Raw genomic sequence first — 14,938 nt, 5'->3', positions numbered from 1 at the left:
AGTACCGTGCAACAAAATACTTTTTGTCAATACATTTCATTTCATTCATTTTCATTTTATTTTATTACCTTAAAGACCCCAGTCAGGGTATTAGATAAGGGGTGGTTAACATGTGGACACAAGAAAACGCAGGCATTACTTTGAAATACAAGTTTGAAGTTTCCATAAATTGTGAATGACATGTGATGGCAGCGACATTGAAGGGTAGGTCATTCCAGTCCTTGGCAGCTCGAGGAAAAAATGAAAATTGAAAAGTGACAGTTCGTGTTCGAGGACGAGAAACTTGGAGTTGATGGCTGGTGCGCTGTGACATGCGTGAAGATGATGGCGGGACGTAAGGTGGGTGGCTTAGTCAGCTGTAAAAAAATGTGTGATAAAGAGAGAGTGTGGCGATGTGGCAACGAAAAGCAAGAGATGTCAGGCTAGATTGTGCTTTTAAGTGTGAAATACTTTATATGAATATGAAGAACGGATGAATCTAGTCGCACGATTCTGAACTGACTCGAGTGCATTGATGATATATGTTTGATGAGGGTTCCAGATGGCGGCGGCATATTCCATTTGTGGTCTGACAAATGATTTGTATGCGAGCAGTTTGACGTGCTGTAGAGCATGACGAAGGTGACGCCTCATGAACCCAAGGGTCTTGTTTGCTGACGAAGTTACGTTAGTCTCATGCGCATTCCAGGAAAGGTCGTGGGACAGGGTTACGCCTAAGTACTTATAGGCTAGAACTGATTCTACTGGGACATTTGCAATTGTGTAAGTAGAGAAATAAGGATTACGAGGGCGGGAAATCGAAATAAATGTGCACTTGTTAGGGTTCAGGGCCATTTACCAACGGTTGCACCAGTCCTGCACGTTATTAAGGTCATTCTGGAGAGATGCTTGGTCAGAGATGTTAGTCACAGCACGATAAATCACACATTCGTCAGCGAACATGCGAATAGGACAAGATACATGCAGCAGAAGATCATTAATGTATATTAGGAAAAGAAGCAGTCCTAAGACTGAGCCTTGAGGGACACCTGAAGTGACAGGGAGGGGTTCGGAGAAGACATTATTGACAAGGACGAACTGGGAACGATTAGTAATAATTCTTTTATCCATCGTATTATGTGAGGATCCAAGTTTAATCTGGATAATTTTATTAGCAAGCGGTTATGAGGCACTGTGTCAAAAGCTTTAGAGTAGTTTAGAAAGATGGCATCGGTTTGAACGTTGTTATCAAGATTAATATGGAGATCATTAAGGAAGATAGCTAGTTGTGTTTCACATGAAAGCCCTTTACGAAAACCATGTTGAGAAGGATGAAAGAAGTTTACTGAGGCTAAAAAATTCATGATATGCGAGTATATGACGCGTTCCATGATTTTCCAGGGAACACTAGTTAACGAAATGGGGCGGTAGTTTAAGGGGGAGTTTTTGTTACCTGTTTTGAATACTGGAACGACCTTTCCCACTTTCCGATCATCCGGTAAAGCATCTGCAGACAATGATTGCGAGAACAACAGAGTGAAACATGCCGCGGATATATACTTAGTATTCATTAGGATCTTTGAGTTTATTTCGTCTACACCAGAAGTAGTACATAATTTGTTTTTTTCAATGATTGATAGTATACCATCTATCAAAAATACAATGGGTAGCATATGCGATGTTATTTTAGTAGGTAGTGGAAAGTCTGGAGTGGTAGTCTCTTTTGTAAACACGGAAAAAAATGCTGTGTTGAATATATCAGCGCACTCGGCATCCGTGGTGGTGTCGCCTGCTGCATTCGTCACGCTGATAGTACGAGCTTCTTGGGGATTTAAAATGCGCCAGAACTGCCGAGGATTTTAAGTAAGTAGCTGGGCTAGGTCGACGTTATAAAAAGAATTTTTAGCAGTGCGCGAAGGGCATTCAGGTAGGCATTCTCTGCCATGTAGTATTTGACCATGCCTCGGTGCTTCCAAGATGCGTGGCTAGCTTGAAGCGACATTTCTTTTGGTTTTCAAGTTTCTTTAGAGCTCTGGTGAACCATGGCTTATTTTGATTGGTGTGCATAGTTATTCTTGATAGATGTTTGTTTACGAGTTCATTAATTTTGTTTTTAAATAGTGTCCAGTCTTCTTGAGGCGAGTGCATATATAATGTCTCAAAAGTTGAAAAGTCGCCTAACTCATCATTAATAGCTTCGTAGTTCCCTTTATCATATAGGCATATAGTTTTGTTGGATTTTTGTTGTCGCATGGGTTGAAAGGTGAAGGTGGCATGGAGGAGGAAGTAAACATTATTGCTCTACAGAGTGTCTACCAACTGGGAAAACCAAGAATTCTCAGTGAATTTGAATAGTCTGGAAATACTCAGGGAAAACTCAGGGAATTTTTGCTTCTATCAGAGAGAATTATCTGTACTTTTATTGAAAGGGAACGAAAGTCGTGTTAATGCTGGCTCCAGTAACAGACGAATTGCAACGAATCGTCGTTGACGCCGTGTCATCGGCACAAGGTATTGCCAGACTCGTTAACGACCGATTTTCCAGAAGCCCGATTTTTCGAACATGCCTTATAATTCGCGCGGCTTCGCGGCACCACCACGTACTCTATAGAACCAATGTATATTGCCCTGACTGCATGTCTGAAATGGAATTAATCAAAGCCACCACCGCCGCCATTTCGATTGTGAGGGTGGTGATGAACTTTAATAAATATTGAGCCATATCTTAAGCTATTCCTGGGTTGGCCCTTGGTCTCGTGAAGTGGCCGGCAGTCGGTGACGTCCGGCGACTTCCGAAGCCCAGCCCACCAGCTGCTTTTGGACAGCTGGGTCGGAGCTGGGCACCACGACCTCCCATCGCTTGAGGTCAGTGAGTTGCCAGTTGTCTCGCCGCCTCGAACCGGTGCTCTCGCACGCCGATCCGCTGGCAGCCGTAGCCACCACTGCACAATGTTAGGCCTAGCTGCTTCTACGTTTGCTAGCTTCTTGCCGTGCGTTGCCATGTTTTTCATTGAAAGAATTCGCCACTGTCAGCAATGGGACTGACTCCACCTTTGTAACCCTCGCGATTGGCTTCGAAGCTCGCAAAGCACAGTGCATTGTGCAATGCCAGTCTCTAAAGTTAGCTTTGCCTCAATAGAAAAATGTTACGTTGTGAAGCATAAACATAGAAAAGGGCAATTGTCACGGGAAACATTATGTATTAATTATACACGCGTGCACCCTGGTCTCCTGTCACAGTACGAGCACCGATATGCCTAATAAGTGTACTGGCAGGCTTTAAGAGCTTTTTCGAACGTGCTTGTGGCAATTTGAGCCCGTAACTCTTTCGTTACCGTGAGAAAATAGTAGTTTTTTATAGGTCTCGGAAAAAAATATTTACCACTACAAATAATATTCCAGCAACATAGCGTGTTGTGCATAATAAAATGTTCTTTCCAAAAACATACATTACCAAACAAAAACATTTTAGGTAAAACAAAAATTCTAGAAAGCACTATTTTTGCTGCCAGTTGATAAAAACAATCAAAAAATGATATCTGCTAAAAAATTAATATCAAACGAAATTCCAAATATACATTTCAAATATAAATAACCGAGGAATAGTGTCTGAAAAAATAAATGCTCAGTACACCGTCATTCTTCAGATAAAAAAAAAAAAAGAAACTAAGACCAGTCCATCGCTCATGGCATGCGGTGAAGCAGTTCCTGGATATTGTGAAGCATAGGAACACTCTGCATTTTCCCCACAAATTGTCTGGTATTTGTTCATCTTTGCAGTCCTTGTAACACATTTTGCAGTTACGTGTTTTTGGCATCTTCTGAGGATGGTCCGATGAGGAGCCCATGGAACGCACTTCACCAGTTCGTCTAGAGCCATGCACCTCTTTCAGGACCAATCGCTCTCAGCATAGCTGGGCAACTACAAGATTATGCATCCAAGCATATCTGTTTGCATGTTTTGCAGATTGTCTTTATCACTTCTGCAGAGAAGAGTAAAAAGAAATCCCACGCCGTTGCAAACTGTCTTGCGCTGATCTGCAGTGCTGGGTCGAGATGTGCTAAAGGTGGCCATCTTGGCGTGAATGGAAGTTTCTTTGCTGCCGATGGCAGCACATAACCAAGCGAAGTATACACCCTGAAGACAATCAGGAGAGCTCTCAGGTCATGCAAGAAGATTGGCAGATAAGTGCGCACAAGGAAGGAGACTGCTCAATGCCGGAATGAAAACTCACCGGCAAACAGTTGCGGATGTCCCATGCTGATTCAAAACACTGTCGTCGTCAGAGCTTGGATCTGCTTTTCTGTCATCTTCAGAATCATAACTTGAGTCCTCGTCCCTAAATGGAAGAGCAGGTGCAGTATAGTTTCAAGCACGGCACTTTTCTTGCGACCAAGCCGCGTGGGTTGATGCTGTCGGAGCCAGTTTCGATAACTGCGCAGTGACATCAGCAGCGCCCCTTGCCTGCATTTTACGAGAGGAGTGAAACCGATACTCTTGGAAACTGGTTGAAAATGCCAGGTCCACATGCTAGACATGCGGCAGTCCTTCATAAATAAACTTTGGTTGAATAAAACGACTCGGACTCCAAACCAAAGCTCATTAGTGAACAGCTGACGTCATTTTCGGTTAATTTTCACCGCTCAGCACTGACGGACGGCAAAGCCGGCGATATAATTTAATTCTTCACTTACTGGGAGCCATTTTATTACAAAATTTTGATGCTAGTGCAGTGCAATCGCGAGCGACATGATTTTTTCTGAAGCGCGGCAGGTGATGGCCACGCCTCTTTTTGCTACAACATGCGCTCATTCGTTCGCAAAAAGGTCCATCGAAAATCACAACATCACTGGAGCATGAAAATTTTAACTGATTCTGAAAGTTAAGTGCCTGTACTAACTACTGGATGGCCTTAAGTGGATAAAACGGCTCCAACATGTCGAGATCTGTGATCTAAATTGTTGATGACCGGGGATCGATTTTAATATGCGTGGCAACAATAGAGTTAAAGACATGCATTCATATTTTTTGGACTACCTGATATTTTGGATGTTTTTCGCAGCACCTAGGGAGTTCGAAAAATCGATCGTTGACTGTACAACTGACGAAGAGGCTGCTTCAAATGATCCATGGGCGAACGCATGATGGAAGGATGAGAACAGAAAGGACCGATGCACTGAGGAATTAACAAGAAAGGAAGCGTGCCACTACCTCTTTTAAGTAGCTTGAGCTCAAGAAAACAATGTGTTGGCTGATGCCGAGATGCAGCTGTCCCTCATCCAAACCAAAATAAACCCTTTAAAGCAGTGAAACTCAACACTGAGATATTGTGTACAGGCTGAGAGTACGTCGGGACAGTTGAGCTTGACTTCCCAGCTGCTGAGAGAGAATCTTAGTTGTGACAAAGTTCAGACCTCATACTGATGAGCTTGCCATCAGTTGATAGAAATAGCTCATATTCGAAAATATTTACTTCTGTACGCATCTCCCTTTCATTCATATTTGAAAATGTTAGACTTGATTCGGAATGAGTTTTACTACCACCTTCTTTCTGTTCTCTTTTTGAATAAAATAGATATTACTGCTTACTATTCAAACTGGATTAAATTGTTTTTTTGTTTTTTTCCGCATGCTTACTAGAGAGTGACAGCATCGGGCAATATGGTGTCAGCCCGTCTTGACATAAAACAAAGTTCTGGCTCATTAAGGGAATTTTGCAAAGGTGCTCAGGGAAAACCTGGAAAACTCAGGGAATTTGGAAATGTCAACTTAGTAGACACCCTGCTCTAGAAAGAGTAATGTCTTCATCTTCTATTGGTTGATGACGATCTCCGGCCTGCATGGTTGGCGCCCCTACTCCAGGGCACCACTGAGCGTGGCTGCTCGTTGGGCACGATCCGCCAGCCTCCGTTGGAGGCTAGGCTTGCCGCTGGAGAGCACGCTCTCCCACTGCTCCATACTCGGATTTTCTATTTTGTGGAATGCCTTATTCGTATTGCACTCCCATGTGGTGTGATAAAGTGTAGGTATTGCGCCACACCACGGGCATGTGTCCCTGTATTGACTTGGGAACATTTTGCTTAATATATGCAAATTTGGGAAAGTTCCTGTCTGCAGCTTTCGCCAGTAAACTGCCTGTTATTGAGTGAGTGTATTGTGGGGTGGGGGGATATCTGAACCTCGTCCCTCTATGGTAATTTAGCATGTCAGAGTACGTTGGGATCACTGTCATGAAATCCTCAGGATCTCTGTTTAGGTCCGCTCAGTTTGTATGCTCGCGAGCGATCCTATCAACCCTTTGGTTGCCCTCAGTCTCAGTGTGCCCCGGCACCCAAAAGATGGTGTGTCTAATGCATTTATTCTGTCGGCCAGCGCGGAGGAAGATTTGGAGTGCTTTTTGACCGATTCTGCCGTTAATGTAGTTTCGGCGTGTTTCCTTGGAGTCTGTTAGAATTATAAGGGATTATAATTATAAAGGTAGCCCTCCACAGCTGCTAGAGCAACATGATTACTTTATGATCACTTGCCTCACGGAGGTAAGTTATGGATGATAGACTGTCAGGATGGCTGCTTAGTATAAGGTCGAGTACATTAGATGTGTCTTTTGTAACCCGCGTAGGCTAGCACAAGTTAAGTTAGACTGAAATTAAAACACACATTAACAAATTCTTTAGCAGCTTCATTGGCTATGATTAAAGCACTATTGTTAGTCCAGTTGATTTGTGGAAAATTAAAGTCACCAAAAAGCAGGATCTATGCGTTAAGGTGTTTTTCACTAAGTTCACTCGAGATCTTATTAAGTCTATGCAAAAAATCAGGAGTGTTATGCGGTGGTCTGTAATAAAAACGCCTAAGAGAACAGTCTGCGGTGAAGCGCGGTAGATTAACCATGTTATTTCCAAGTCAGTCTCAATGGTTGCAAGAGTGCACGATAAATGGTGATGTGGGAGGATTAGCACACCACCACCTCGTGAGATTTTGCAGTCTTTTCAGTAAAGGCACAAATTTGGCAAGTCAGCAAGAACCTCAGTATCGGTAATATCATCAGTCAGCCAGGTTTCAGTTATTATCAGCAAATTACTGTTAGACGACAACACGAAGTTAGACAGAATATCGCGTTTAGGGAGGAAGCTGCGTGTGTTGGTAAAGATTATGGAAAAGTAAAGGTTAGCTCGTGTCGATACCGTAGGGCAAGAGGCTTTCCCAGGCCGATTTGGCTGCTATCGCAATTCTTTCACACTCTGTGTGCGTTCATCCTAAACATAGCGCTTATTACCCATAAACAGAGCTTTAAAGGGCAGGGAATAAGGTGCCAATTTGCTTTTTGCAAATGAAACAAGGTATCTGTGGGCCAATTGAACAGGACGTGTAAAATCCTCGCCAACGCTGAAATTCGTTTCTTTAAATTTACGGCCGCTAGAAGGAACAAGATCTTTTGTTTTATGAAAGGTGAACTTCACAATTATGGGGCGGTTACGATTAGCTGCACGATTGCCCAAGCGGTGCGCGCGTTCAATTTCTTTTGGGTCAAGCGTGATGCTCATGTGTTTGCGACAGTGGTCAATGAGAACATCCTCTGATTGCGTGAACGAATCTGACCCTGAACTTTCATCAACACCATAAAAAATTAGATTGTTGTGCCAAGAATGGTTCTCGGCATCAAGACGCACTTCCAGCCTCTGTATTGTGTGTGCTGCGCGGGCAGCATCACTCTTTACGCTTTCTATATCTGAACGCAAGGGGTCTAGGTTCTGATAGTGGGTCTCCAGATTAGTCATGCGCACGCTCAGATCGGATATTGCTTTGTCAGTCAGACTTGAGGCTTTGAATCTCGGTGATCAGTTGGAATTGACCTGCGGATAGGCTCTTAAGTTCTTTTAGTATGGCTTGACTATCAGGTCCAGGGTTAGTTTCGATGTCACCCGCCAGCAACAATAACGAGCGAATAACATTGCAAAACTGAACAACAATAGAAAGTCAGCATTGTGGGCCCAGCAGCTGCAGTTGAAAGTAATTATTTGAACGCTTTGTAAAAAGGCTGTATGATTTACTAACCTGCATGAAGAACATCAGCGGATTAGTGTCCTGTGTGGAAGCACAGCAGCTTGGCCCACAAAATGCCTTCGTGCGCGCCGGCTCTTTTATAACTGATGGATGAATTGATGTCGGTGGCGACAGGTATTCCTGTCGCAAGTCGAGTGACGTTGCTTGGAACAGTGATGCTGCCAGACACTTGAACGGTGTCAACGGTCTGGAAGTGATGCTGGCATTCATGGGGTGGTAGAAAACAGTTCTGTAGTAGTCGATGTGCCAGCCAGGATACGGTTGGGGTACATATAGAAAAACCGTAGCCAGGGCAGGGAACAGAACGTGGACGATCTTGGGAAGTGACACTTGCATGAAGAACATCAGCGGATTAGCGTGCTGTGTGGAAGCACAGCAGCTTGGCCCACAAAATGCCTCCGTGCGCGCCGGCTTTTTTATAACTAATGGACGAATTGATGTCGGTGGCGATAGGTATTCCTGTCGCAAGTCGAGTGACGTTGCTGGGAACAGTGAAGCTGCCAGACACAAGAACGGTGTCAACGATCTGGAAGTGATGCTGGCATTCATGGGGTGGTAGAAGTGGGTGGCATTCATGGGGTGGTAGAAGATCCTGAGGAGCACTCTCAGCACAATCTTGAAGATTAAGGGGGAGATTAGGGCTAAAGCGGTCAAACTCGCGACCCGATGCCCGTGGCGCCCGACGCATACATACGGCCGTGTACAAGTGGTTCATCTGAAATTGCTTCAGACGTGCCGGTTCCGCGTGCCTGATGATTACTGCAAATTCTGATGAATGTGATGAAGCCGTTGCCGGTGTTGCCAAAGTTTGGAGTGAGCTGTCAGAATTTCCGGAAGCTGTTCACGAATCAACAGTCAACGAGTTTGTGAGTGCAGATGATGGTGTCGCGACCATGGGAGAGCCTGAAAATGAAGGCTACATTACCGACATCGTACCACGCACAAGTGAAAGTGGGCACAATGAGGAAAGCAACGACGGTCCTATGCCGACATCCTCCGAGGTGATTGGTGCACTCGCACTAGTCCGGTGCTTCTGCGCGAATGCGGAAGGTTGCGGCCTCATCTGCTCCGACTCCTTGACAATGTGGACAAGTGCGTGCGTCGCAGGCAGTTAAATTGCCCAAGGAGAAGAAAATACAGGACTACTCCATGGGAAACTAATCTAGTTTCATCAATAAAGTGATCTTATAAATGGTATGTGCTTTTGTGACATCCAATTCTTTAGCAGGCTTATATCAAATAATGGCCTATATCGAACTGCCGAGTTTGACTGTATTGCAGAAAGAAGATATGCCATTTCCATGACCGAATATAACCAATAAATGCCACTATCACCTCAGGTAAACTTCACTCTAAACGATTACATGTAGTACTAATGGTATGGTAGCAGAACTGAGTGGAAGTGTGTGGAGAGTGCATTTCAAGGAAGATGCAGAAAGCCTGTTTGATGTCTCTGCACAGACACAACTTTGCATAATTATTATGGCTCATAGATGCTTAAGGGAGCAGTCAAAGATGCAGTTTATTTCATAAATACAAATGTGATTCAGTATGGTTGCTATGAATATGACTAATAGAGCGGGTACGTAGTAAATGCAACTTCTTTACAGACAACTTATAAATCTTAGTTGTCAGCACAGTGAAAAATAAAAATGCCTTAGTTAAAATGGTAATCCAAATGTTTACACATCTGGCCCAGGGACCAATTAGGGGTTTTTTTTTTTAGAGCATCACTTAATGTAGTAGACCTTATCTTCAAATTAAGCAAACAGTGTGGCAAAAGAACAGGCCATGACTTGGACGGAATTGTAAGCTTAAAAGACAGCAAAGGTGCATTCAAAATTTTCTTGAATATAGTTTTCTAGCAACCAATGTTCTAAGACCTATTTCGCCTAAATCACAGCTGCAAAAACTATACCGCTGTCACACTACACACACACACGCGTGCAAAACTGATTTGTGGTATTTTCAAAAGTTGCCAATTGTAATCGCAACTGAACTGCGGCTGGCCTACCACAAAGAGCTCGTTGTGGGCCCTGCATTCATGTTTTGATTAAGAGGCCCACCAGTTTTGCTAACCAGAAGGCTTGATTTTTGCCTTGGGGTACTTTGTCGCAATTTTCTACCGACAACCAGGACTTTCATGCAGAAAGTTGGTCGTTGTGATCACAGCTACAGAACTTTTCTTTTTGCCTGCTCAGGGAAAGATGCAGTAGCTTACCCAGGGTTTGGCGGGCTCCATTGTTTCTAGTATTCTGCATGGGTTTAAAGAAGACATCAACAGTGTAAAACAAATTCTGCATCAAAATTATTAACTCTCTCATAAAATTAACCAATGCACCTGGGATAATTAAGGGAATGCTGACATAAAAATTTTGTGCCCGACTTCTGTGCTTTTTATTGCGATAGTAATTATATGGATACCCAGCATTTCTGCCGTCGCCATGAGGTTCCGCATAAAGTCCAAGAGCGATAACATTTTTGCCGCAGACCCTACATATATGTGCGAGTGAAATTGTACAAGCGGAGCCGACGATCGCAGCTCAGTCTCGTCCGCATGAAAGGGGCGAATGCAAAGAAGATCACCGTCTTCCCTCGCACGCGAGCCACCCAATTTTGCGAGACGCAAGGAAGAGATGGGGGGGGGGGGGGGGGGCTGCGTTCTCTCCGGCTGCAACTGTGCATGTGGAGGCTGTGTGCGGCCGTATCTCGAGAGCAATCTGCATTGGGGGCAGAGTCTAGGTACATCGGCGGCTCGTTGCTTTGTGCGTGCTGTATGTCCTCGGCGCTCGCTTTGCGTTGAAGTGATAGCTAGACAGCCCGAATGTAACTTCGCTTACGGCTGCTGCCGCGTTTCCTCATGCCAGCGTTCTGACAGCGAGTTTCCGCAGTCATAGAGCGTGATGTGTTCACGTTTGCTGTGCGTGCTGACACCACGCTTAATTAGTTAGCAAATGAATGTTTACAATTTGATACGGCCGATAAAAGTGCTATCCTTACTTCATATGGCTGTCTGCTGATTTGCTATCGCAATCTATGCTTTGCCTTTTGGGCGAAACTGCGTCTTTCTTTTGTGTACCGTATTTACTTGCATAATGATCGCACCCCTGAATTTTGTCATCAAAATTAGATTTTTTCCCTTTCCCGTGTAATGATCGCACCCCGAACTTGCCACAGTGATATGTCGTGTGCCAAGTTTAGCTAATGATCGTGCTTACCATCTGTTGAATGCTGTCGAATGCTCTGCGAACGACTCAAGACATACCAAGCGGTCTGCACGCGCGAACATTCTAAGCAGATGCCCCATTTCATTCCTTTCATCACTTTCCGCACTTCCATGAAAAAAATAAAAAGAGCTACAACCAAACTCGCTTTGGCTTTATTATTTGTAGGCTTTATAACGGTTGTCGTCAACAATAAAAAAGGTCCTTTTCGATTCTTCTTGTCTGCATTCGTGGGCACGCAACAAATCGCGAGCGGCAACGATAGTAGCCACGTTTACAGTGGTACATTAGAAGTGTACCCTATTCATACGCGGACGCTTGTAACACAGCTAAGATATTCGCCCGCACTTAGTGGAAACGTGCTATATTAGGATAGTAGTGAAGACAAATGCCTCAGTTTCCGTAGCGTCTCAACCATGGGTTTCTGTTCCTGGCAGCTAAGCGCGCCCATCTCTGTTTATGTCCCCTCGAAGTGGTCATGGCAACGTTATTGCCACAAACTTGCCGATAGTAACAATATTATGCAGGACTGATCCGGAAGAAACTGTTTCAATGCGCGTAATGTACTCACGAGAAGAAAAAACAGTGTTCGGTGCGTTTAATTCGCTTGTTCTGCCGGCCGCCATTTTTTGTTTTGGCGTCCTGCACTGTTACAGCGGCAGCCGTCTATTTGTTGACCTGTTGTCATCCTGCAGCAAATGCGGGATGCGGGATTTCTGGTTGGGTACTCTGCCTGGGAGACTTTGGTAGGCCTGAACAATTAATTAATACAAGATGTGCTAAACAAACTGTCATTAAAAGGGTACTGCTGTTCATGATGCAGGCGGCAACAAGGTGCTCCTCAACTACCAGCAGGAGGTGCCCGAGGGCTTTGTCGGCAACAGTGCCATCCTGGATGCCCTGGGCATTTCACGCTGACTTTAATGGCTTGGATGCCCCTGCAGGCGTGAAGGCCTTTGGTTGCATAAATTGTCCTCTGCTATAAATATCCCATTGTGTGGTGCATTTTGGCTGGTTTTGGACTCTGAGCCAACTGCACGTGCTGCTTGGCAATCAAACGGTCCATATGCCAAGACAAATCCTGCATCAGCACGCATCTTTTACTATGAATGGTGGCAAATTGCCTTTGTTGATATGTTATTTTGTGATGGACAACTAGAAGTATATAAAATTGTAACCTCCACACTGCATTCAGTTATAATATAGCTTCACACCTACCAGCTACTTCTAAATGTTGAGGCACATGAACGTGTGCATGGCAAGGCAGCAGTGCTGTCTTGCATGTGTTTAGCATATGAACTTATGTGCCAGCAGTGTACCCAGAAGCTGATCGCAATCTTTGCTTTTCTGTTAGTGTGCATAAATTACCTCTTCTGCGTGTTTTGTATTCAATAGCACAGGTGCAGGCTTGTTTTTCATGACTTGCAAGTGTCATACTGACAAAGTCCATGTTATGGTTGTGGTTCCAGCTTTCAATTTTGTTTTCTGTTTTCCTGATGGAAAATACACAATATGGTTACACTTAGTCAGTTGGCTAGCCGGTGGTTAAGTACCTGCAAATTTAATTAATGCAAGAACAAAATGTTTCATAAGTACGCAAATGAACGCAAGCATTGCTTGTGCCACATGCACCGTAGAGTCAATCTGTAAGAACGTCTGAAATATTGGGCGTAAAAACGCTTGGCCGTCCGATTTACCCCACTTTTTGCCATGACCGCAGATCTGAAATGGCTTTATATCGAAGCCACCACTGCCGCCATTTCGATGATCTCGACGCCTCGAACAGGCGCTTTCGCACGCGGTAACGATAAGCCTACCTGGGGCGCGATTGGAGATGATTCGAAACGCGCGTTGTTGAGCCTCACGCGATTGGTTTAGGCTGCGCCGGGTCGTCAGCCGCGCCCGTGCTTCGACGTTGCTGTCCGGTGCCGTGTTTTTCATTATTCACCGCTGTCAGCAGTGGTGCCGACTCCGCCTTTGTAATCTTCGCCAATGGCATCGAAGCTCGGAAAGAAGCGGGCGTTTCATGATGGTTTCCCATAGTCAGCTTCGCCTTAGTACATGAGTGTTACGCAGTGAAGCATAACGAAGGGGCAGTTGTCACGCGGCACAGTATGTATTCCGTAATTATGCGCGCCTGCACCCGCTTCTCCTGTCACAGTACGAGTACCGGTACACCTAATAAGTGTGCTGGTAGACCTCCAGCTATTTCGAACGTGCCTGTGGTGATTTGAGCTCTTGGAGGCAGTAAGAGGCATGCGTTCATTTTTTCGGACGAACGTTTTCGTGGCCCCCAGGGAGGCCGAAAAATTGTACGTTGACTGTATAGCATTCACTGGACAGTAGCACGAAGCTACATTCTGGTGGGATGCAATATATATTTTTTTGTGAATAAGCCTCCACGTTGCAGATTTGCACTGAATTCATAAAGAATGTACAGTTTTGTACTTTATATTCGTCTACACTCTAAGAACAGTTGGAGTGCCCCTCCTGCCACACGATAATCGTCATCTGCCTTGATGCGTTTCCTTTAACGCTGCGAGCCCGTTACTTTCCAGTAACGAACGGCACGCGCGTTATCAGCATGATAGCATTGCTGACAGGAAATGCTATCGTGCTGATAACACGCGTGCCGTTCGTTACTGGAAAGTACCGGGCTCTCAGCGTTAAAGGAAACGCATCAAGGCAGATGACGATTATCGTTGTGTGGCAGAAGGGGCACTCCAAAGGGTGTAAACTGTTCTTAGAGTGTATTCGCAGTAGGGTTGTTTCACCTGCATCACGATGTCCTCGAGTGCATTTTTACGTGTGTGAACTCTTTTGATACCTTTGGAAGCTAGCGTTGCGCTGCTGAGCCTGAGGTTCGGGGTTCAGCTCTGGCAGTTGTGGCCGCATTAGGAGCGAAATGGAAAAACGCTTGTGTACTTATATTGAGTTCACGTTAAATAACTTCAGGTTGTCAAAATTAATACGGAGTCCCGCACTACGGTGTGCCTAGCTCGTAATCACATTGTGGCTTTGGCACATAAAGCCCCAAAATTAAACTTTTTTAAAAAATCTTTCGACGCCATATCGTAGCACAGGCTGAAATTTTTATTCCGAAGTTTGCTTTATGATGATGTGCAATCTCAGTTGTACAGTGCTACATAGAAAAGCAGCTGTGTTTTTTGCAGGCTGTGCACATTTTTTGTAGTGCACATTCATATTGGCGGTTTCCCGTGGCCTTTTCTGGTGATGCTTTGCTACCTGACATGCTGTGATAGTGACGTCGAAGTATCTGAAATAAATACTATCCTTCCTTGCTTCGGTGATTTATTGCTCTCACAAATGGCAAATACGCCATATTTGCTCGCATATATAATGATCGCACTTTCTTTTCCAAAAAATTCGCAAAGTTGGGGTGTGCGTTCACTATGCGGTGTAAAATGTTTAATGATTTTTTCCGCGGCCACTGCTAAGAAGTAGGAGACACGGTACGATTCGACGTCCAATACGGCGTCCGGTACCGAATTGTACCACGTCTACTTTTCACACGCTGAATACCCGATCCGGCGCCGGAACCGGATCCGAGGCGTCTGATGTGCGACAAAAGACGAGACGTTCATATGAGGGATCGCCAGCCGTTTGTGCGCAGGCGCGAGTAAGCGCGGGCGTGAGAGAGAAAATCTGG

At 44.8% G+C, this 14,938-nt stretch overlaps 1 protein-coding gene across 1 annotated transcript in view; it reads left to right on the top strand.

Moving 5' to 3' along the window:
• Positions 1-14,570, top strand: part of LOC142576658 (prostamide/prostaglandin F synthase-like) — a 49,169-nt gene extending 34,599 nt beyond the window's left edge. The window contains exon 6 of the mRNA XM_075686883.1: positions 12,092-14,570. Within this exon, the coding sequence (XP_075542998.1) occupies positions 12,092-12,186 (95 nt within the window). The 3' untranslated portion in view covers positions 12,187-14,570. The remainder of the gene's footprint in view (positions 1-12,091) is intronic.
• Positions 14,571-14,938: the final 368 nt, after the last annotated feature.

This window comes from Dermacentor variabilis, chromosome 3, assembly GCF_050947875.1.
Source record: "Dermacentor variabilis isolate Ectoservices chromosome 3, ASM5094787v1, whole genome shotgun sequence".
In the NCBI taxonomy this organism is placed as follows: Eukaryota; Metazoa; Arthropoda; class Arachnida; order Ixodida; family Ixodidae; genus Dermacentor; species Dermacentor variabilis.
Note: the sequence above shows the minus strand (reverse complement) of the source record. Positions and strands in the feature narration are given on the sequence as shown.